General features: G+C 43.9%; 1 protein-coding gene across 2 annotated transcripts; it reads left to right on the top strand.

Annotated features, from left to right (window-relative positions):
* The first annotated feature begins 2,229 nt into the window (after window positions 1-2,229).
* On the top strand, window positions 2,230-21,455 carry LOC115548869 (solute carrier family 25 member 36-A). Of its 2 annotated transcripts, XM_030363764.1 has the most exons (8): window positions 2,230-2,433; window positions 2,554-2,673; window positions 4,895-5,059; window positions 9,128-9,205; window positions 11,427-11,527; window positions 16,087-16,153; window positions 16,888-17,177; window positions 18,454-21,455. In XM_030363764.1, exons 2-8 carry the CDS (start codon window positions 2,633-2,635, stop codon window positions 18,645-18,647), a joined length of 936 nt encoding a protein of 311 aa, XP_030219624.1. In that variant the 5' UTR covers window positions 2,230-2,433; window positions 2,554-2,632; the 3' UTR covers window positions 18,648-21,455. The 2 variants fall into 2 exon arrangements, with proteins under 2 accessions (XP_030219624.1, XP_030219623.1); XM_030363763.1 differs by having other exon boundaries at window positions 2,230-2,673.
* Window positions 21,456-21,779: the final 324 nt, after the last annotated feature.

Here is a 21,779-nt window from a genome sequence, read left to right as displayed (position 1 = left end):
CACACACACACATACATTACTTTATAGCGTCAACGAGAAAGGGGATAAAGAGAGAGGCCATAGGAGCCACAGAGCAGGTCATCCGGAGGGAAAGGGAGAGCAGCGTTACATGGGTTATTCAGAACGTTTGGCGTTCCATCAGATTGTAATTTCTGCTCTGCAGTGGCTTCTCGTGACTCCTTTAACTTGAAGAGTGAGTCCTCATGTGCGGTTGGCCAGGCGATGCAGCACAGCACAGCCTGGTGAATTATTCAATTTGACTTGAGTAATCTATGCCCTTGGGCAATTGGAGGACTTTCTCACAGTTTTCTCTCCCACAAGCCCTTTCCGCCCGAAACGTTCAATGAGTACTTTAGCATCCATAAATTCACCTCTAAATTCATCCATCGTATTTCAGACCATTATTTCAGTCAAACCATAACTCTTCCATTTCTGATTTTCGTCCAGCTGCCTCTGTTGGCTTCCTAGGGATCCCCAGGCAGGCTGGGTTGGTATAACCCCTCCAGCACAGGCTCGTTCTTCAACCCAGGGTCTTCTGACAAGTGGTTGTGCGCACCCAGGGAGCATGCCTCTTAAACGGTGCCCAAACCAGCCGGGCTCCTCACAATGCCAAATACCTGGCTATTGCTGGAGCTGCTGTATCTAAAAGGTTTCCTTTCGTTTCCTATGAAGGACTCATCGCTATGGGTGAGCCCAGGAATGCAGTCAGACTGGTACACCAAGTGCTTTGAATCCACAACTTTCTTTAACCTCAGTTAGGCCTACTGGGACACCAACGAAAGCAGTATAAAATTGACAGTGATTTCATATCCAAAAGTGAGATTTCTCGTTTGGGACGAATAAAGTTGACTTTATATTATTTAATAATTCTCCAATAAGATAACATGATGCCTGCGGCGACCCTCCCTGTGAAGTCGCGTACCCCCCAGGAGAAGACCACTGGGACCTGAAATGGTTTGGTTGCATACCAGCCGTTCAACACTCGGGTGCTGGGCCCTTAAGCGGGTGGTAGCGGAGTGAGGCCCGGTTGGTCTGACAGATACAGAATTTCGGCTCGGCCAATTGAGGACACCAAAATTCCTGTGGGTCTTGGGTGATGGAATGATACTCTAATGAGCGTGTCCTACTCTGGTGTTCCCATGGTAAACTGGCACAGAAGGCAGCAGCCACACAACTGGTTAAAGACGGATGGATGACATGATCTATAGGGCCTTGACCAAACCTGACACGCAATGGCTAAATAAACTCATAAGGCCGATACTGAATTCTAACTAGATTGAATAGTACATGTGCATTGTATCATATGACTACAGTAATCAGTTGACATGCTTATCTGATTTGGATTTGCAAAGGGTGGTCAGTCATAAGCGACTAACATGGCTTGTCAAACTGGAGTCCAAAATGGTCACATTTATTTAGCTTGTTATCAAATCACCAAACCAGAAGTTTCGACATACCAACTTTTGCTAACGTGATCAGCTAATGTCAATGTTACGGCACTAAAATAGAATTATGAACACTACTCTCGTGCTCTCTCTAGCAGACCAAGTGGGTTAAGGTGTATGTGGGTTGCGATTAATGCTCAACTTGCTGCAAATAATACACAACTAGTGCATTGAATGATGACAATTCCTTGATGAAAGCTTGACATGTTAATATTATTTGAATAAAGGCATAGTTATGGGTCCATGTTAATTGTTTATAACACACTTGAAATCAAGCTGCAGGTATGGATAATTTATTTAACTGAAAAATGAAGATGGCTTTAGTACTTCCTTCATTTTAATATCCTCCATATTTGGACCCATGATGCAATTGTCGGTGAGATTCTGATGAGCCTGTACTAATGTTTTTGAAAATCTGCTGTAGGTAATAGTCTTTGTAGAGATCGCTCCATGCTAGTTTGTATGCGTTAATGTATTTTTTTATTTTTTAGAATCACTGCGAACCCCTGCACATGTGGGCTCACAAACCTGCCAATAAGTTCGATACATTCTATATCATCCTTATAAAACAATACATAATGTAAATAACTTGTAAAAGTGGTCACGAATTTATTTGCAAGTCCTCTATTAGAGAGTGGTTGAGTGTGTTAAGCGCCAGTCAGTGTTCATTCAGAATGTGTGCATGCGAGCGCTGCGTGCTAGGGCGGAGAAAGCGTGACGTCTGCAGGCGAACCAGCCAATGACAGCACGTTATACGGCCTATGATTGTACAGTAATACTATAGCCCCTCCCACTTATCCACTGCAGCAATAAGATAGCCGAGGTCCAAGATCACTGATGACAAATCGAGCCGTTTGTAAGCACCTGGGCTGTATTACATTCAAGAAGATATAATATACCTGCCGTGTATCATTATTTTGACTTTGTGTCGAAGAAAATAGATCCGCGGTGCAGCAGAGGGGTGTGTGCTCGAAGCCCGAGAGAAGAGGCATGTCGGCCTGTGAATAATACTGCTTCTTTCACACTGTACCTGTATCTGAAACACCCGAGACGTATCCGCGAAGATTTGGATTCGAATTCATCGTCGACGTCTGTTGTTTCTACCCAGGGGCGCACATCGTCTCCATCGGCCAGGACTCGGTCTAGGGCCCCCGGGTTAGCTGTTACCCCGCGGAGCATGCTAAAGAATGAGCCAAAGGGATACACTGGTTCATTTGTTTGCCGGAGGGTAAGCAACAACGTTTCGTCCAAAATAAGTCAACTTTATTATCTGTATTGTGTCGAAACGAGTCGATATCTGTGGGAATGGACTGTGAGTTATTTCAGACAACATACATGTTAACATACATGTTAATGTTACGCCGGGGTCGAATCCCCTGCTGGTCGTAGGTCTACAACGATCATAAAGATATTCCCCATCATCACTTCAGATTTGTGTTGCTTGAATATTAACACTACTTTAAGCAAGAGATGGTCCGTGGTTCGGATTCATACTGTTTTTATAATGGCCTACAAGTGAGCAGTTTTTCTGCTAGGTTGCGTTAACAACAATTAAAGGTGGCATTTATTAGATCTAATTCACATACTTGTGTGTAGTTGTCTATAAAATAGACTTAACTAGACTAAAATAATGAAGATTAGCCTTTATCAAACCAAATTGCAGAGCAGACACGACGCTGAAGTTGGCATCCGATTCGCAGCGTCCGATTCAGCAGCTGGTCCACTTTAAATCGGTCCTGATTGAAAACCACTACAACTAGACTCTTCAAATCTGGACTAAATTATCACAGTGAGGCTATACATTATGTAAAACATAGTTTCAGATTTGTGAAACCTTTACCCTATTTGTGAAAATGCAATAAAGGCACATTTTAATGCTTTTTAGGGGTCCAGACCGCATTAGAACTGATCCTGATTAAAAACCACTACACCTAGACTCTTCAAATCAGGACTAAATTATCACAGTGAGGCTATACATTATGTAAAACATAGTTTCAGATTTGTGAAACCTTTAACCTATTTGTGAAAATGCAATGCGGTCTGGACCCCTAAAAAGCATTCAAATAAGCCTGTATTGCATTTTCACAAATAGGGTAAAGGTTTCACAAATCTGAAACTATGTTTTACATCATGTATAGCCTCACTGTGATAATGTTGTCCAAATTTGAAGAGTCTAGGTGTAGTGGTTTTCAATCAGGACCGATTTGAAGATTCTAAGTGGTTTTCAAGCCGAATCGGATGCTGCGAATCGGATGCCAACTTCAGCGTCGTAGAGCAGACACAGTTTGGGTATTTTACATAGATATGATGGCCACACGGTAATCATAGGGTTAAGGGTCAATGCCGTCCCTTTATATTTATTGTGCTCGATTACCAGTCGATTCTATAGTTTTTCCCCCTCCATGCTTTTATATAGTGTTTCGCAAGGTCTCTCGTGATGAAAATACTGTGATAAAGAAACATACTTTATTTAAACTTTGAAACACAGAAGGCGTTCTCTCGCGGCGTCACTCACTTCACGCATGGCACTCAGTACACACAGCCCCGAAAGTAGGCCAAAGGTCGGCCTGCCTCCAGTGCCTGCATACATGTGTGTCGGCCCTTTGGAAAGGCAAGAGTATATATAGCTGGAGCTATTGAAAAGGAGACGAGCATAGCAGATGAGGACACAACACAACACAAAGATACAGCTCAGTTTCACAGAGGGGATCACTGATAGACCATTGGTTTTCCTGGAGGCACAACAAATTGAGCTTGTACATTGCTGCTTGTTGGTGATATGACAACAATGTCTGGTGAAATCTGACCATGCAGCCTCATCGTTACTAATCTAGGACCATGGAAAGTTCTAGCTTTGGGCAATGGTTATCATAACCAAAATTGTTACTACTCTGTTCGGCTACATGCTGACAACAACATGTGTTGTTTTTTTTGGAAGGGTATGATCGGGTCAAATAGTGGCACAAGAAGAAAGGTTAATTTCTTCCGTATTGTATTGTGTGCATGTTGTCGGTCATAACAAGCAGAGCCAGACTAAGCCATGACTGGACACGTAACACTATGACTTCACAGCCCTATGTCACCATTCCCAGTTGTTGGAGGTTTTACCGTAAACTTGGGTGGCGAAACTTTCTGCTTTGACATCCTATCTTTCTTGTCTGTAAACCAAGCATTGAACTTGCAAAGCGAATGCGTGTCAGCTGCTTGTCCCACTTTAATCACAATATTTCTTCCTATTTACCCACTATCACAATAGTGGGTCATTATAACTCTGGCCTTTTTAGATAAATTGAGTCTGAGATTAAGAAAAAAATCTTCCCTATCAAATGGACAAGATGGTGCATAATTCTACATTCACCATTCTTCTCCTTGTTCCTCTTCACACCCCCCTGTCCCGAATTTCCTTTCCATGGTCCTGGGGTATCTTCCCTTCCTTCTTCTCCTCCTAGATGCGGGGGTACAGTGGGCGCCATCTTGACCTGTCCTCTGGAGGTGGTGAAGACGCGGCTCCAGTCCTCCCATGTCACCTTCTACATCTCCGATGTGCAGCTCAGCACCGTCAACGGAGCCAGCGTGGCCCGCATGTCGCCGCCCGGGCCCATACACTGTCTCAAGTGAGTTTGAAGCCACCAATATGTGATTGGATTGGATTTCGGGTAACAAAACATAGTATCTCTCCTCACAATTCATTAGCACAACTGCATTACTGCATATTGTTGTCCACACATAATTCCAAAGTGGACCTTCATGTGGAAACAAGTAAACGATAAACACAAATGTTGCACAATAATTTGTACCTGTACCTTCTGGTGGGTCACTCGAGAAAAAAGTAAGAAAATAGAGCAACCTTGAAGTCGCTGCGGCTCTTTAGAGAACTCAAACTTCCTCTACGCTATAAACGGCACTATTTTTCAGCATACACCGGGGGAATGAATGAAAAACTGATGCAAATGGGTCGAACGTGATATGGATTAGCATCGGACAATTGGAGAGATGCCTCCATGTCATGTCACAGAAGTGATCTTTGGAACGGTGAGGCCCCATGACTCCAGAGTGACTTGTGTTAAGACAGGCAGCCAAGCGTTATTAGGGACTGACGCTCTCCCATTAGCCAACATTATGCTCTCCAATTGAGGGTACGTAGTGACTGGCTATTGTGCCGAAGCTAGGGTTACTTTGTTAACCACTGCCAGACAACCCGTTCCTTTAGCTACAGTATGGGACTTGCTACCTTGACTCTGTGGAAATATTGAAGTGAGGAGCTGATAGGTTGGTCCTGGACTTTGGATTTGATGGGATGTTGCCAGGTCAGGGCACAAACTACATTATCCCTTTGAACGGCGTTCAACAGCGTTTTTATCCAGGTCAGGATTAAGAGAAAAACTATGGTGTGTCTGTAGCTTCTGTGCTGAAAAAACAAGTCCAACTTCAAACCCAAAGTTTAAACATTTGTTCCATATTCATATGGGACATGCAGCTTCAGTCTGCTGCATTTGTCTTGGTAATTAGATAAACTGTGGCCTAACTCAAAATCTGTATGTGTAAGCCTGGCATTGCTAGATAAATGCAAACTGCAATTAGTCTCGAAGTCTGTTAATTTTTGATTTCCAAGGGCCGTCTCCAATGAGCAACTAAAAAAAATTAATCTTTCTTCTCAACAAAAGCTTCACGGGGCAGTCATTCTTCTTTTAGTGAAAATTTGCCTTCCATTTGGTTTAATACTGTCTCGATAGTGGAATCAAAAGACCGTTCCACATCAGCGGCAGCCATCTTTGTTGTTGTTGAAAATGCCTCTACGGCATGCCTATGCACCGTATTTATCCTGCCTCAAATCAGATAAATGGTTGTGATTGGTTGGTTTGTCCTGCCTCAAATCAGATAAATGGTTGTGATTGGTCTGTGTATTTCGCACCGGGCAGAAATCATTTGTATGGAAGTGAAGCTAGACCTTATCCCTAGAGCAAATGAAACACGCGTGCGAGATTTGTCTGGTTCCAAGGCTACGTATGTGTGGGGTGTGTATGGAGTGCCATGATCGTCTTTGAATCACAAATTTAGAAATGGTGTTTGCCTGTGGGAATCCCCTCAGTGGCTCCATCTACAATCCTATCTTGCGTTATCCCATATGTATTGGGCCAAGTTCCCTGTCCAACCAGTACACAGCTTGGATTTTTGATTGCTACCACATGGCTATTGACATCCACAGTCCATGTTGATATAACACATGCTACAGGTTTCAGGAGGCTGAACTCGGAACCAAGAACCATGTTAATTGTCAGACCTCCCATTGTAGAAAGGCTTCTTTGATGTTCAATATGTTGATTTGATCTAGTATGTTTGCTCTGAAGGTGGACATTGTGCAGATATTTGGGACTGCTTATATATATGGTTTATATTTCAATTGTCCATCCTAAGCTTGTTCAATAAATGTCGCACAACACAAATATGTGTCTTCCAGTGCCTCATAATGTTGCCATAACCGCCTTCAAATCTCAGTATAGTATTTTACAATGGCTTCTCCAATTGGAAATTAAGGTCAATGATATACCGACAAACCTTTATTTCATAGTACCACTTTCGGTGTTAGTCGTAATGAAATACTGGTCAAGCACTTGGGTCGTTAAAAAATTGACATTGGACAAGCGCCAAGTGGTTCTGTGATAAACTTTGGCATTTAGTTGTAGTTTTAGGACAAGACTCTGATGCCATGTGCTTTTCCTCAAGGGAGGTGGCCACGGGAGCTTTGAACGACAACACCACTAGCATGCACACACACACACGCCACACCATACCAGAATGGAGGAGCATGAGTAAGAAGAAGGAAACATAACTAGGTCAGAATGGAGGCTGGTGACTCAGCCCAGTAGGCTAACAGAGGAATGTTTATTCAAATGTGCTGCAGGACAGAATGCAGCGATAGGTTGTCTGTGGAGGCTGTGTATGTTTAAGAACTTTATTTTTAAAAGAAAATAAATGGTTAAATATCTAATAGATGGCTAAATAGATAGTTACTATGAGACATAAAGGAAACCACCTGAAACCGGCTGCCATCGTCTTAATATTAAACAGTGGGAGATACCTTTTAAAGGTTGGGTATGGGATTGGCGAAACGCCAGCAGATTTTGAAAATACACAACTCAAATGGTCCTACCCCCTCTCCTTCAACGCTGACTCCACCCATTCCAAGTAAATGGACGCGCAATCATTCAAGGAGGGCAAACACAGATGCGCGAGAGCGAGCCATTAGCTAGTTAGCTAGCTCCAGTATCTACCGCAGGATAACAACAAACAGAAGCTTGCACTGGGTCACGAGCTTTGAGTACGTGCACGAAGGGGTCGCACGGGGAGCGGGGGAGGGGGAGTGCAGTACGACCGTTTGATTGACGTACTTACTGTCCAATGCCACTCGGTGGGTCTGGAAATCATTGGCTGGAGTTTTTCGAGCCCTGCCCGTTCCACTGATGATTGACTTGTTTAATTTTCATGTCAGTACTTCTAACTCAGTGGCTGTAAGTGGGTTATGTTAAGGATATCAAGTAATTTTGCAACAATGGCCAAAAAAGAGAATTCCATACCCAACCTTTAAGTCTTCTGAGGTAGATTTATATTATCTGTTCAAGCCCATGCAAGGTGATTAAACCCTTTGCTAAATGTTGTGATGTTTATCCCCCCCCCCAACACAGAGAGGCTTACTAAATATAGGTTCACCACGGTGGTGCAAATACTCAGTATCAGCTCTGCGGCTGCGCACCACAGAAGTAAACAGGTTGGCGATTGCTGATTCAGAACTGGAGCAGACAACGATGATGACGTACTGAAGCGCAACATTTTATAACGGACGTCATGAAGCCACTACAGCTACCGTGCAACTAGTATCTTGTGATGTTCAAGCACCGCTCTTGGCCTTTCGGACCTGGATTGATCATCCTCTAGCCTGTGTAGGAGGGCAGGCTTACAGGGGTTAGGGCTGGATTTCTTATCTGAGCTCTGAAATGTCCAATAAGATTGTGTTGAAGAGCAAATAAACGTGACTGGTTACTTTCAAATAGACAGTCTGCTTGGGGATACATATATTGAGGAGAAGCGCCTTGTTATCTGACCCCACGTGAATGAAAACCTGTTGATGCAACTCCATTAATGGTATATATTGATCACGTTTGTCTATCGTTCAAGAACCAAAGTTCATTGGGAGGTGGTTGGTTATCTCTATTGGGAATCTGGATACATTTTCCCTGGGGCCTCATTAATCGTGGTGTGTAAGTAACACTGTTGTATTTGTATACACCAAAAGACATTGCTTTAATCCACTTAACTTGACATAATGACAGAAGATAGAGGGCTGATGGGTGGAAATAATAAATGTTTAGTTTACAAATAAAATGTTGTTCCTTTTTGTGATATAACAAAGACATGATTGATAACAAAGTACGAACAAAGATTTCCCATTGTTTAAATTCTGAAACTTTTCAGGGTGATTTCAAACTACTACTCAAACTGTGAACCTCTTTCATTCTTTAATTATGGATACTGTGCCAGCATGCCAGCAATATTCTGTCGGGTACCTTATGGTTTCTTGATGAACAATGCATTGTTTTCAGGATAATTTTTTTCACTTTGATAGTAATTGATCTGAAAGCGTTCAGGGTTTAACTCCCCATCTGTTTTCCCTTCCATTCTGCTAGGTTGATCCTGGAGAGAGAAGGACCTCGCTCACTATTCCGAGGTCTCGGACCTAACCTTGTGGGTGTGGCACCGTCCAGGTATGTATTGCATCACGGTCTAAAGTCCGCCACCGTTTGGACTTTATAACTTACATCTGCCTTAACTAGGTAGGATCAGGACACACACACACACACACACACACACACACACACACACACACACACACACACACACACACACACACACACACACACACACACACACACCCCTTTGTGATGCTATGGTTGGGAATCAAGCATTGTTATCGTTATCACATGTGAAATATTGCTCTCAGACTTGATTCAATGAAGGCAGAAAACCACATGTGCGTCAGCAGCAATACCTCAAACATTAGTTTTTAAAACCTTGCATAGGAACCGAAAATATTAATATTTGAACCATTTTTACATGGTTTATGAACTTATCTGTTTCACTCTGTGGTCGGCTTAACATTAAAGTATGAAACGGAAGCAAACAGAGCAATGTTGGCGTCAAAGCTGGGGAATCTGAATGGAGACTGGACTTCTTATCCAGGCGGAAATGAATGATTTCAGTGGGTTAGCCTCTGTTGGCTCTGGGCTGTTGCTCGTTGCATAAGAGGCTTTACACTCGGCAGCAGCATCAGGAGCTGGTCAGCTGTAATGCAGCGATTGGCTGGTCATGTGACCTGTGATGTTGTTGCGGAGCATCCCAATGGAATGTTTTAAAGGCAGGGTTATTGTTTATGTCGTCAACTGTGGGCATGCGTGTTTTAGTGCTAGTTGGCTAGTTCTCCCTAGAGACCAGAGGCCTGGCCGTACCAAAACGTTGGCCTTCTCTGTCCTTGTCACGTATCTTTGGTGTGCTCTATATCAGCGTTATTATGTAATACTCCTCTCAACCACATTGCTATTTGGATCAGTGTTACTCAGCGCTCATTTTGAACAAAAGATGCCCTTGGCTTGCGTTTGATGTGTGTGTTTGCGTGCATGTGTGTGTGAGTACTTGGGGGGGCTTTCTGTCCAGCTGTGAAGGTGGAACAACATTTGACCGTTCCAGCAAACTGTAGGAAACTATTATAACATAAGGAGAGAGCCCAATTATACAACATCAGATTATTTGTAAAATCTTGGACGGGCTTGTTAAACTATTGGACTACTACAAAATACCAATCTACTGCTGTATGTGATGGATGTAATTTATTTTTAGTGCATCCTGCCAGCTAGCTTGTGCACTTTATTTTGGTTGCACTATGACACAAAGGTCGACATGACCTGGCAGACGCAGCAATCAAAATGGAGTTGCCCTTCCATGGGCATGGATATTGAAGCATCATGGCTTGTCGGTGAAAGCCAGTAATGGGAGAGGGAATTTCCAACAAGAAAGCATCTTCTGCCAACAATATCACGGAGAAATGGTGGTTATATAATAAAGAACAACAGATGAGTTACACAATTGCATGAAATGGCGTTTGCTCGCAGACCCACACACTGGCCCTCCGGGGACTCACCGGGACCAACGTGATGCGTGGGAGGAGGCTCTCGGGGCTCTGGGTTTGTTCTGCAATGTGGACATACTTTGGATTCACTAAATCCTCATTTTAGAGAGGGAGGGTTTGAATCAATGTGTTGGAGTTCCTGCTCTGCGAGAACAAGGCATTGGGGATTCAGGTCTGCGCTGTGCAAACGCGTACACGTGCTCACGCACGTTAGCGCCCACACACACACACGTGCAGACCTCACGTGCGCTCTCGTATTCAAACAGGGTGAAAGATAAGCTCCACTCAGTGGCTCGGTAGTGTCTCGCCCCTCTGCTGTATTCTGTATTCTGCTCCCCTGCACACACTAAGCATGCTTTTACTTCTTAAATTGACTTTATGCTTTAACCACAATTTGTTTGAGTGTGACCATTGTCTGTTAGTAAATTATATTCCTGCTTTATTTAGTCCCCGGCGACATTTTGACCTTGACTCGCCCTTAACCTACATAACCATTCACGCTGTTATCCCGAGGCGCCTGTTCTGTTTGTGTAGGGCAACAGTAGCTCAGTGGGTTGAGCGGGGTTGACTGTTAACCAGAAGGTTGCTAGTTTGATCCCCGGCTGCTCCTAGCTGAAGCTCGATGTGTCCCTGAGCGAGACGTCTAACCCTGTCAAGCTGGCTGTTGCCTTGTGTGTATGAAGGTTGTTAGCCACTTTGGATAAAAGCGTTGTAAATGTATTGAAAGCCCTGCGGCGGCAGGGCTTCAGACCATCTGAACATCTCCCCTCACCATTCTGTTTCTTATTTCTGGTGCGGTGCAGGGCCATTTACTTTGCCGCCTATTCCACCGCCAAGGAGAAGTTGAATGGAGTGATGGAGCCTGACTCCACCCCGGTGCACATGGTGTCCGCAGGACTGGCAGGTAACCTCTCCTCCTAAACCCCGCCCCACCCACTCCAGCCCCACCCCCTGCTGTCTACCTGTCTACCTGTCTCTATTTGTGTTGCCGGTCTGTCCCTGTCCGTCTCTTTATGTGTGTCAGTCAGTCTGTCTGACAGCTGCTGGATGGTGTAGCTCACTGTCAAGCTTCTTAATGCAAACTTACACGAGTTTGTATCTTTTATGTAGGTGCATCGAAAATACTCTTTATTGGTATTTTTCTACTTTTCTACGTTTCACGTTCCCCATATAGAAATGGTTTGTGTAAGAAGATTGTTTTAGAATGTGTGGTTCATTTTGTTTCATTTTTTTTCTGTTTCTTTAGCGATTTATGCTAAAGCAGAATGCTATTTTTGTTTATGGTTCATATCTAGCTCCCTCTAATATGAGAATAATACGAAAGCACAATTTAAGACTCTCTGGATCAAAGGAGATGCATAACACAACTAATACATCCACTATATAAAACTTTATCACTCGCCTAGACAATGGACTCGCTTGGATGAACTGTTATCATAACCAGTGTGGTAAATACTTATCACAAGTGCTGGATCGTAAACTAAAATGAAACTTAACTCATAAGTTAACTAAAGAGAGATTTCCTCTCTGCTATGGTACTCTGTGAGAAAGCAGGAAACACTCTTATCTGCTCATCTTTAGATGGGACGTTATCCCATAGATGCATTGCTTGACTGTGGTAAACTGTGTACGTATGCGAAAAATAGCGGGTTAAGACCCAAATCAGCCATTTTGACAAGAAAACCTGACGAGGTCCTTAAAGTTTGGGTTGTGCTTTCCTCCACCACATGGCCAACTGTCTCCCGTCGCCTCCATTTTGTCCTGTCCTTGTCCCGCTCTTTTATTTTTATTTCAGAATCTCCATCCCCTTGTTTTAAAACGTCTTCTTCACGGCCCCCCCCATGATATGGTTTAACATCCCAGTTGTTACTTGAACAGTGTTGCCTGGGCCCCCCTTCTGTGCTCTGTGTGTGTGTTTAGAGGAGAAAGCACGGCCACAGCTGGGGCTCAGCTGGGCCCCCCCGGCACTCGGGCGGACGAGTTAAGGTAGCACCCCATTTCCTTACACTGGTATGATGATAACCAATGGTGCATTGCTATTCCGTTGTCTCGTGCTTCAATGTTTACAATGATAATGGGCTCTTGGTGCGTCTGTCTGCGTTGTCGTAGTAGCTCCGCAGCCTCGGGACAACCCCGGCCCGCTGCCTAGTCGCGGCACGGCGCCGGCGTGTTGCCGTGCCGCGCGCAGCACAATGAAGAAGAACAAAAGTTGAAGCCGATCAGGTCACGAGTGACATTCCTGCCGAATTCTTTTAGTTGTTGTCAGCGCGCGAGAAATGCTAACCTTGTCAGCGTTTGAGGGAGCTGCGTCTGTCGTGTTCGTCATTTTGTTCGTCATCCACCATTTGAGGAATGTTGTGTCATTTCATCAGGGAACGAATCCCATTCTTTTGTATGCTTCTTTTTTTTTCTCCATTTATTATTTTAACTACACCGACAAACTATTAGAACTGGCCTAGTTCTGTAACTTGACACAATGACTTTGTAGAAGGAGGCCAGGCTTTTTCCCATGCGTAAATAGGTTTCTGTTGCTATTCCAGCTGCCAATATTTAAACACCAGCATGAAGTATAACTGCTGTTATGACCCGAACTCGAGCCTAACTGACCCAAATAACTAAATCATGCAAGTATTTAATGAATACTTAATAAGACATACTCGATTAAGGATATGTGAGGCATTAGTAGTCTAAGCCAAGGCGTTTGTATTATCTTACAGGGCTATTCAAGGTCACAATGCTAACAGTCAATCTATCATAGACTACAGTTTGTTTTTATGCCAAATCTTGTGTCGTTAGTCTCGCCATTGCCAGTCCCCATCTCTTGCCAGTTGCTATTCTGGAGAATGTGTGGTGTCTATGAATGTAGGCCAAACTTGTATGGAGAAAGGTGCACTGTTCTCCTTGGTATTTCTAGAGTTGCACAAGGGGTAGACACATATAGGCCCTCTTTTAATATTGCAAGCCAGTGGGCAACAGCTGCAGTGGTCTATTGCAACATCACTTCTTAAAACAGTATAAAAGCTGATGTGGAGTGTGTACGTCAAGAACATCTTTGTTTTAAATTGAGATTCTTCTCTCCTGTAGTTGCATATGATCCTCTTTTTGTGGGTCCTCTAAGTCAGAGGCTTAATGGTAAAGTCAATATTGGACTATTGTGTTAGCAACTCCAAGGGTTATAGTTTAATATTGAGAAAGCAAAAGCAAATGGCCTTTAGCAGGAGTGACGCCTTGCTCCTTTTCATAGTTTGATAAAAAAAAAAATCTAGATTAAAGTAAGCCTCCCAAAAAATAATGTTGCGTGGGTTTCCAAAAAATGTTCTGTCAAGTTTGCTTTGGTTCTATTTTGTGTTGCATTCATCCATGCTTTATAACACTGCCAATGAGATCCCCTTCTCTGTATTTCATCACCATCCACAGAAACATTTTAAAATGCAGAAAGACAAGGTTAGCATTTCCACCTGTGTCCTCATCACTCACCACGTCCTTTTATATCAACGGCTTCCTACAGCCCAACAAAGTTTCCCCCCGATTTAGTTTCAGGATTTAATTTCGTCATTGTCCAGTACTCTAGTGCCTTATTCTCTCTTCATAAATTCACAATTGATCTGAGTCCACTCTGTAGTGGCCATGGATTGTGAGGTGATGGTAACAAACATCCTTACCCAGTCCCATTGATCTGTTTTGGGTTGGGTTTTAGCAGGATTGGGTGGGGACATATTAAATATCAGGCCTTCATCATGCGTGAGTTGGATTTACTTTATTTACTTCCAGCCAACCTCTGACCATCTTTATTTTAAGTAACTGCTATATATGATTTATCAGTAGGTGAGAGGGGGCGGGACCTTAAGGGCCATCTGGGCCGTCCGGGGAAAGATGAGTGGAGGAATGACCTGCCGCTCATCTCCTCTCGACCTCCTCTATTTAATATAAATGAAGTGGGGGAGGGGGTCGGGGCGGGGCCTGGTTCGTTCTGACCGCTGCTTGTGTGTTGGCGGTGGACCAGAAACCGTGTCTATCTTAGGGCTTTACTGTAAAGCTTTCACCTCTGAGTGATTGGGTGGGACACCCCCCCCCACCATCTGAACCCCTCCCCCCCCCCCCCCCCCCCCCCCCCCAATATCTGCAGGCTGCTAGCTGCAGCGGGGTGGCGTTGGAGGAGCTTTGCCCCTCCCCCGTGAGTACCTGCCATAGACGCCGCTACCTCCATCCAACCCCATGCCTCTGCTCTCCGCTCTCTGCTCTCTCTCCCTCTCGGTGCTCCTCCTATGCTCCCTCCACCTCAGACTCTCGCCGTCCTCTCTAGTGTGGTAGTGCGTTGCTTGTTGCACCAGTCGTCACAGACTCGTACAGCCGCCCGCTACTCACAGCTACTTGCTAGGATCAGTGTTGCATTGCCTTGTGACATAGTGGATCGCAGACAGCGTCTTAGTCCTTCCATTTGTTGCTAAGTGCACCTTATTTATTGTTTCGTTGGATCACCTTTTGATAAAGTGTTTTACTTGTTGTCAAACTACAAACCCCCACTATTGTGGTCAATCAAACCTGCCAATCAAACCTGTATTTGAGATAGATTCTTATTTACCAAGCCAAACTGATGGTTACTGACTGTGCAGTGAATGAATTAGGGTTGAATGACACAGCTCGTATTTCCCTTACTACTTTGGCCTCGGAAACTTCCCAATTTAGCACACTTGAATAATTGAAGAGGCTTCCTCCATTTTGTATTTTCCACCGTCTTTTACCAATGCCTTTTGGGCATATGGCCAAATTTCACTTCGTCTATGATCGAAGAAATGCCACCATGCATAATTTCTTCTGTAGTGAAATCAGCTGATGATCTGACATGTAAAGGGCATTGTGATGCAGTATTTATAAAGCCTTAATAACGAGTTACGAGTGCATAATGGATATCACCAGCAGTCTCTCACAGCTACCATAACTGCCAAATTATACTTCAAGTGAATATAGACAATATTTTACCCAGGCAGTTCAAGATTAAGAGCAGATAGTTATAAAATAATAGAAAATTCAGTTTTTCCAACTCAAGAACGATTTCCATTTACTACTCTGTGAAAGTGGCGGTTTAAATAACAGCACATTAGTTTGGTTTGGAATAGACCTGGGATAGTCTTTCAACCAAAGAGGATCAATAGTCTCATAACTAATTTAGAAAAGCATTAAGAGATAAGGCGTCCATTGACTTCATCCCCTCCCCGTCCCCATCCTTATCTGCACTCGCTCATGAGGTCTAGACCTCATGCACTAAACTTATGTAACACAGTTCCACGTATCACCTTCCACGCAGATGCCACCTGATTGATCCTGTTTGGTGAAGTGCTTCCCGCCCGGCTCCTAGTCTAGAACCCTAGAGTATTGAGTGTTGCTGGCTCCACTGTGTCCTATTGTGTGTGTATTGTGTGTTTGTCCCTGCTGCGGTCTGAACCTCTGAACTCTATTTCCCAGGGTTCACCGCCATTACTGCCACCAATCCGATCTGGCTGATCAAGACACGCCTGCAGCTGGATGCCAGGTGACTAGCTCTCTATTCTCTGCTACCATTGTCTAAGGAAATACCTTACTACCGCTATCTCTGGTGGGGAAGCATTATCAGTGGTGGTGTTTCTATTTCACTTGTGTTGACAGTCAACAAAAGCATCTGTGATGCTATAGGTCTCATGCCTTAAAAAGCCAGTGTTGGTTTCTGCTAAAATTGAAACTTAATGCGATGTAAAAAATGTTTTATATATTATTTTTTGGGCTAAGAGTTTCAGGAAAGAGGGGGCTTGTCATCCCCGTGGTTGTGACCCAAGGCAACTTTATGCTACTTTTTTAGTTCTATTGTTATGTATGAGCGTTTAGAATAAGAGATGTTGTATAGGAATTCTGCCACACACTGTAGAGTTATACTATGGGAGTCCGGGAGGTTAAACCCTCACTCGGACCAGGACATTAAATATAACGCTGCTCAGACGTGTTTACAGTCACATAGTGTTGTGGGGAGAAAACAAAGAATTTGACCAAAATTGTATCTAAATTAGGGACTTACTGCAGTAAAAGAGATGAACGTCATCGATTTCTATGTTGACGGTCCAATAAGACAAATGATCACCTTTTATACAAAAGTAAAACTGGTTTGGCTGCACTGGCTCTCTAGGCGTTGTCCACAGCATAAGTCACCACAGGCTCCAGAGCACAAAGCATAACACAGACCCACACCACGACGCCCCTGACATTCCTCCTTCTTACGCTCTCCCTCGCCCGCAGAAACCGGGGCGAGCGCCGCATGAACGCCTTCGAGTGCGTGCGGCGGGTGTACCGGGCGGACGGCCTGCACGGCTTCTACCGCGGCATGTCGGCCTCCTACGCCGGCATCTCGGAGACGGTCATCCACTTCGTCATCTACGAGAGCATCAAGCAGCGCCTGCTGCAGTCCAAGGCCCAGGCCAACATGGACGACGAGGAGGAGACGGTCAAGGACGCCTCCGACTTTGTAGGCATGATGCTGGCCGCCGCCACCTCCAAGACCTGCGCCACCTCGTTAGCCTACCCACACGGTGAGGATTTGGCGCAGTTTTTCCTAAGACTCAATGTAAATTGGGCCATTGACATCCATTATATTAAAGCGTTCTGCAGATCCCAGAGCTGTACCTCTGGATACAGGTATTAGGCTAGGTTTTTTTTCTCCAATTTTGCCCCCAAACTAACAATTCCATTTTGACTCGGTGTTAACATGCCATTGCTCATGGACTGAGAGACGAGCAGTTTGTTCCATTAGTATATTAATAGAAAAAAGCAAAATATTCTATTTGGCTCTTTTCTCTCTCTTTTTTGTGCTTTTTGTTCTGTATAAGCAGTGTTACCCCTAGGATGGAGTTGCAGCAGCGGAGGTGAAATGTTTCTTTTTCCGCTCGCAATTCTTATGTGTGCTTGCAAAGCGCGCACCCTGCAGGGAGGTTTCTATGTCTCTGCCGGCACCAGAAGGGTGTACATACAGTACATTTGTGCACAGTAATGAGCAGGGGAAATATGGAGAGATTTAACATAATACAAGTATAATCTTTGAAACAATTATTGACATTTATTTAACAAAAATCACATGACACAAATACTACAACAATTGAAAAGTTCTGTGCCTCCAACCAATGCATCTTTCCACCCCCTCCCCACTCCCCATCACAAAGGTTGTAGTAGGACCTTAAAGAGGCCATGCCTCTATTGAAAAGGTTTTGGGGCTCTAGAGTCAATAAGGGCGATGCTACTGAAATTGTTGTTTTTAAAGAATTTATATTGACATTTTTGCTAAAAAGAAATTCCTTAAAAATATGTAGAGATATATTTTTCAAAACTAAAGGCTTTAGTAGGACCATAAATAGGCCATGCCTCTATGGAACAAGTTTTGTAGTGTAGTAGTGTAATGCCTTACAATTCAAAGACAGTAATACTGTAATGTAACTAATTACTTTGAATTGACAGTAACAAGTAATAAATAATGCATTACGCTTTTTAAGTAACTTGCCCAACACTGAGCGCAAAATAATATAACATTCGTTTTTTAAAGGGATAAGAAGGAGCTCTCCTCTCATCTCCTCTCCTTTTATATGCTTTACTCACAAGTGTGTGAATTGACCTGGATATGAAGCGCATATCCAGCGTCCGTAGCGCACGGAATGTTATATTATTTTGCGTAGCGCAAAATAATATAACATTCGTATTTTAAAGAGTAAAAAAGAAATTCAGCAGCGGCGGTCATATTTCAGGTGCGTTTAGGGGAAACACTGACATGTGTTTTCCCTCCCATTATGTTTGTCTCTAATTCTCTTGCCCCCTCAGAGGTGATCCGGACGCGGCTACGAGAGGAGGGCACCAGGTACCGCTCCTTCTTCCAGACCCTGATCCAGGTGCCGCGGGAGGAGGGCTACCGCGCGCTGTACCGCGGCCTCACCACACACCTCGTCAGGCAGATCCCCAACACGGCCATCATGATGGCCACCTACGAACTGGTCGTCTACCTGCTGCACAGTTAGCTGCTTTCCCAAGTTGGCGGCTCTCGGACACAGGAAGTAGCCAACAACTGTTCTCTGGCCAGAAGTAGAAGACAAAGGAAAGCTGAGAGGTCTTTTAAAAAGAAAGAAGGAAAGTTGGTTAAAGAAGAACAAGATGGTGGAGGAGGAGGAAGAGGAAGATGAAGATGGTGTTCCCAACAGCGTATGGAATGTCCAACACGGCTCTTCTTAGCCTCCTTCCATGGAAGGAGCACTAAGTCAGTTGTCTTTACTTTGTGACAGAGATGATAATGTGAAATGGGAATGCTTGGTTACAGTCTTGGATTTTACACAACGATGGCGATGTTGGAAAACCAAAACGTTTACATGGATTTGGCAAAAATCTCTTGAAAGTTTTGTTTTTAACTCACAACATTTCAGCCTCTTCCGAGTGTGAAGAGGCCTTTCAACTGTCGAAAAATCTCCCCTGGCCTCATTCATTTATAAGTCTACTGAGCCTGAGAAATGAGGGCAGAGGATGCAGGAGTAGTGGGATTGGGAGAATGTAAAGGAAAAAACATGCACGTTTTTCGCCGTTACTATATACACGCTTATTAACAAGGCGACGTTCAGATGGTAAAGAAACGGTCCCTGCTTCTGGCACTACAGAGAGATTGTCTCCAAGCATTCCCTGATGCTCCCACATTCAGCCCGCCACCCGGGCTCTGAGGGTTCGTACCTGAACATACCTCCTCCACGTAAGAACTCAAAAAAGTACGCTCGTCACCTGAAAAGATGCCTCAGACACTAACCAGTGTTATCGTCCATTTAATCTCAAGGCTCACGCTTTATCCGTTGTGTGGGTGAGCCACACAAGCATGTGCGTAGCACCTGGTTGCGCGCTCCGTGTGGAGGAAGACGGTGCTCACTAGACGACCGCGCGGCCCCCATCTCATTGAACCTAAACGGTTTGCACGGGGGGCGGGTGGGGGGAGACGGACATAACTGAAGCTCGCTGGTCCTGTGGAAGCTGCTGTGTCTTCTGTGTTGAGTATGTGGGTGCCTTATACAGGGTGTTAGTCAGTAGAGATATTGGTCAAAAGAACTACAAGCATAGGAGTGGCCATGGGTCCCTGTTTCCAAATAAGGTGTGTGTGTGTGTGTGTGTGTGTGTGTGTGTGTGTGTGTGTGTGTGTGTGTGTGTGTGTGTGTGTGTGTGTGTGTGTGTGTGTGTGTGTGTGTGTGTGTGTGTGTGTGTGTGTGTGTGTGTGTGAGCGAGTGTGCATAGTGTATGTGAGCAGGTGTGCATAGTGTATGTGAGCGAGTGTGCATGGTTTGACTGGGATCAAGTGATTTCCGTGAGTGTATTACTTTTATTCTGAAGTAGATTCATCCTGTTGGGTTCCCTTCATGTTGTGATACACGAGGTCTGGAGTGAAGGCTTTTCTCCACAGTATTAGCAGCTCCACCCATGTCTGGCTGTGTCTCTTCCTCCAGTGGCTTCCCACCTGGTGTTATATTATGCACTTTCGTGGCCTTTGAGGGCTTGTGCTTAGCATTTTACTGTGTGACAAATTTGAACCTTGTACATTGTGAAGAAAACCACAAAAACCGGTATTCATGTATATTGAAAAGGTATTTTGCTCAACATTTCTGATATAATATATATATTGTACAGTTCAGAGTATTCCACACTTGTGTAGGATATTCATTTGTGTGTATGTGTGTGTGTGTGTGTGTGTGTGTGTGCGTGTGTATTATTGGCCTACATATCTGTGCATCACATTTTCTTTTCCACATCTGGCTTTGGATCCACTAAACCCCCCAGCTGGTTGAGGTGGATACATGGTTTGCAGATTAACCTTCTTGCAACACGGTGTTTGTGTTTTTTATTTTGGTTTATTTTTTTTGTCAAAGATGCACACGTTTTCTCTGTGCGTCGGCTTTACTGTATCGCACAATGCTACCTGCCGTGCTAGAAGTCAGGAATTGGTCACTAATTGGTCCCTAGGTAAATATCAAAGAAAACATCTTCTTTGCAAGTTTTCCATCAATTCTTTAAATCGATTGACATCTGATATCGATATATCTTGGACTCGTTCACTCCCAGGCGTCTGGGTGATGCTCATTACTGGATATACCTATTTTCCTTTTGTAGACAAGGCAATACAAATAGGTTTAACCCCTTGAACGATACTTTGGACACTGTTTCTACTTTCTATAGACAGTGTGGTGTTTAGAAAGTGATCCTTGAATAACTAACTCTCGATTAAACGTCCTTGTCGTATGTTGATGTTTTCTTACCCCTAAGCAGAATAATTTGGTCCTTTCTGTGGTTGATGTTGAAGGATAAGTCAGTGATGCTGCTTTCAAAGACCTAATATTGATTTAAATGTAACTTTGCCTTGTGTAATAGTCTAGAAATGTCCCAAACGGAGCCCTCTATAGAGTTTTAATGGTACAATCACACCTTCCGTCCCAGCTGAATGAGCCCTAAGCTATATTCTCAAATGATGGTGTGAGTAAAATTCCAGTAAGCTAGACTTCCATGAGATTGATCAATTTGAGGTTGTGGAAACATTCGCCAATTTACCTTCAAAGCATCAACGCCTGATGTGGAATTACCAAAATGTGACAAAGACAGCCTGTGCTATGCAAGTGCTCAAGTGAACACTTTCAAAATGAACTATTTTGACATTTTGTTTTGTATGATTTAACTGTATTTATGCCAATACTACAATTCTACAGACATGTCCGTGGTGCATTATCTAGCAAAACAAACGTTTTATGACGGCTCCATTGTTGTTTTTGATTTTTGGATAAAAGGTCAATAAAACTATTTGCAGCTGAGCTGTTTGTGTTGTTTGATTTGAAGGCACAACACTATGCATGTAGTCTCTTCTCTCTTCTTTCGGTGCCCCCTGATCTGCAGCTTAAAGGTTTCTTTTTAATCTAAAGTTCAAACATCCTTCTTCGACCCAGACAAAACTATTTGATATACACAAATTTCTCCACCCGCCTGCTGTAACATACTATTCCATGGGGTGAGATACTTGGTCACCTCCCACCTCCCAACCAGCTGCCCTCTCGACCTGTGCCCCTCTAACCTTCATCCTATTGTTCCCGACCCTCCTCCCTCTGTCTAATTAAGACCTCTTTGGCAGCTGGTTATTT

This window comes from Gadus morhua, chromosome 8, assembly GCF_902167405.1.
Source record: "Gadus morhua chromosome 8, gadMor3.0, whole genome shotgun sequence".
In the NCBI taxonomy this organism is placed as follows: Eukaryota; Metazoa; Chordata; class Actinopteri; order Gadiformes; family Gadidae; genus Gadus; species Gadus morhua.
This window is presented reverse-complemented; position numbering and strand designations above follow the sequence as displayed.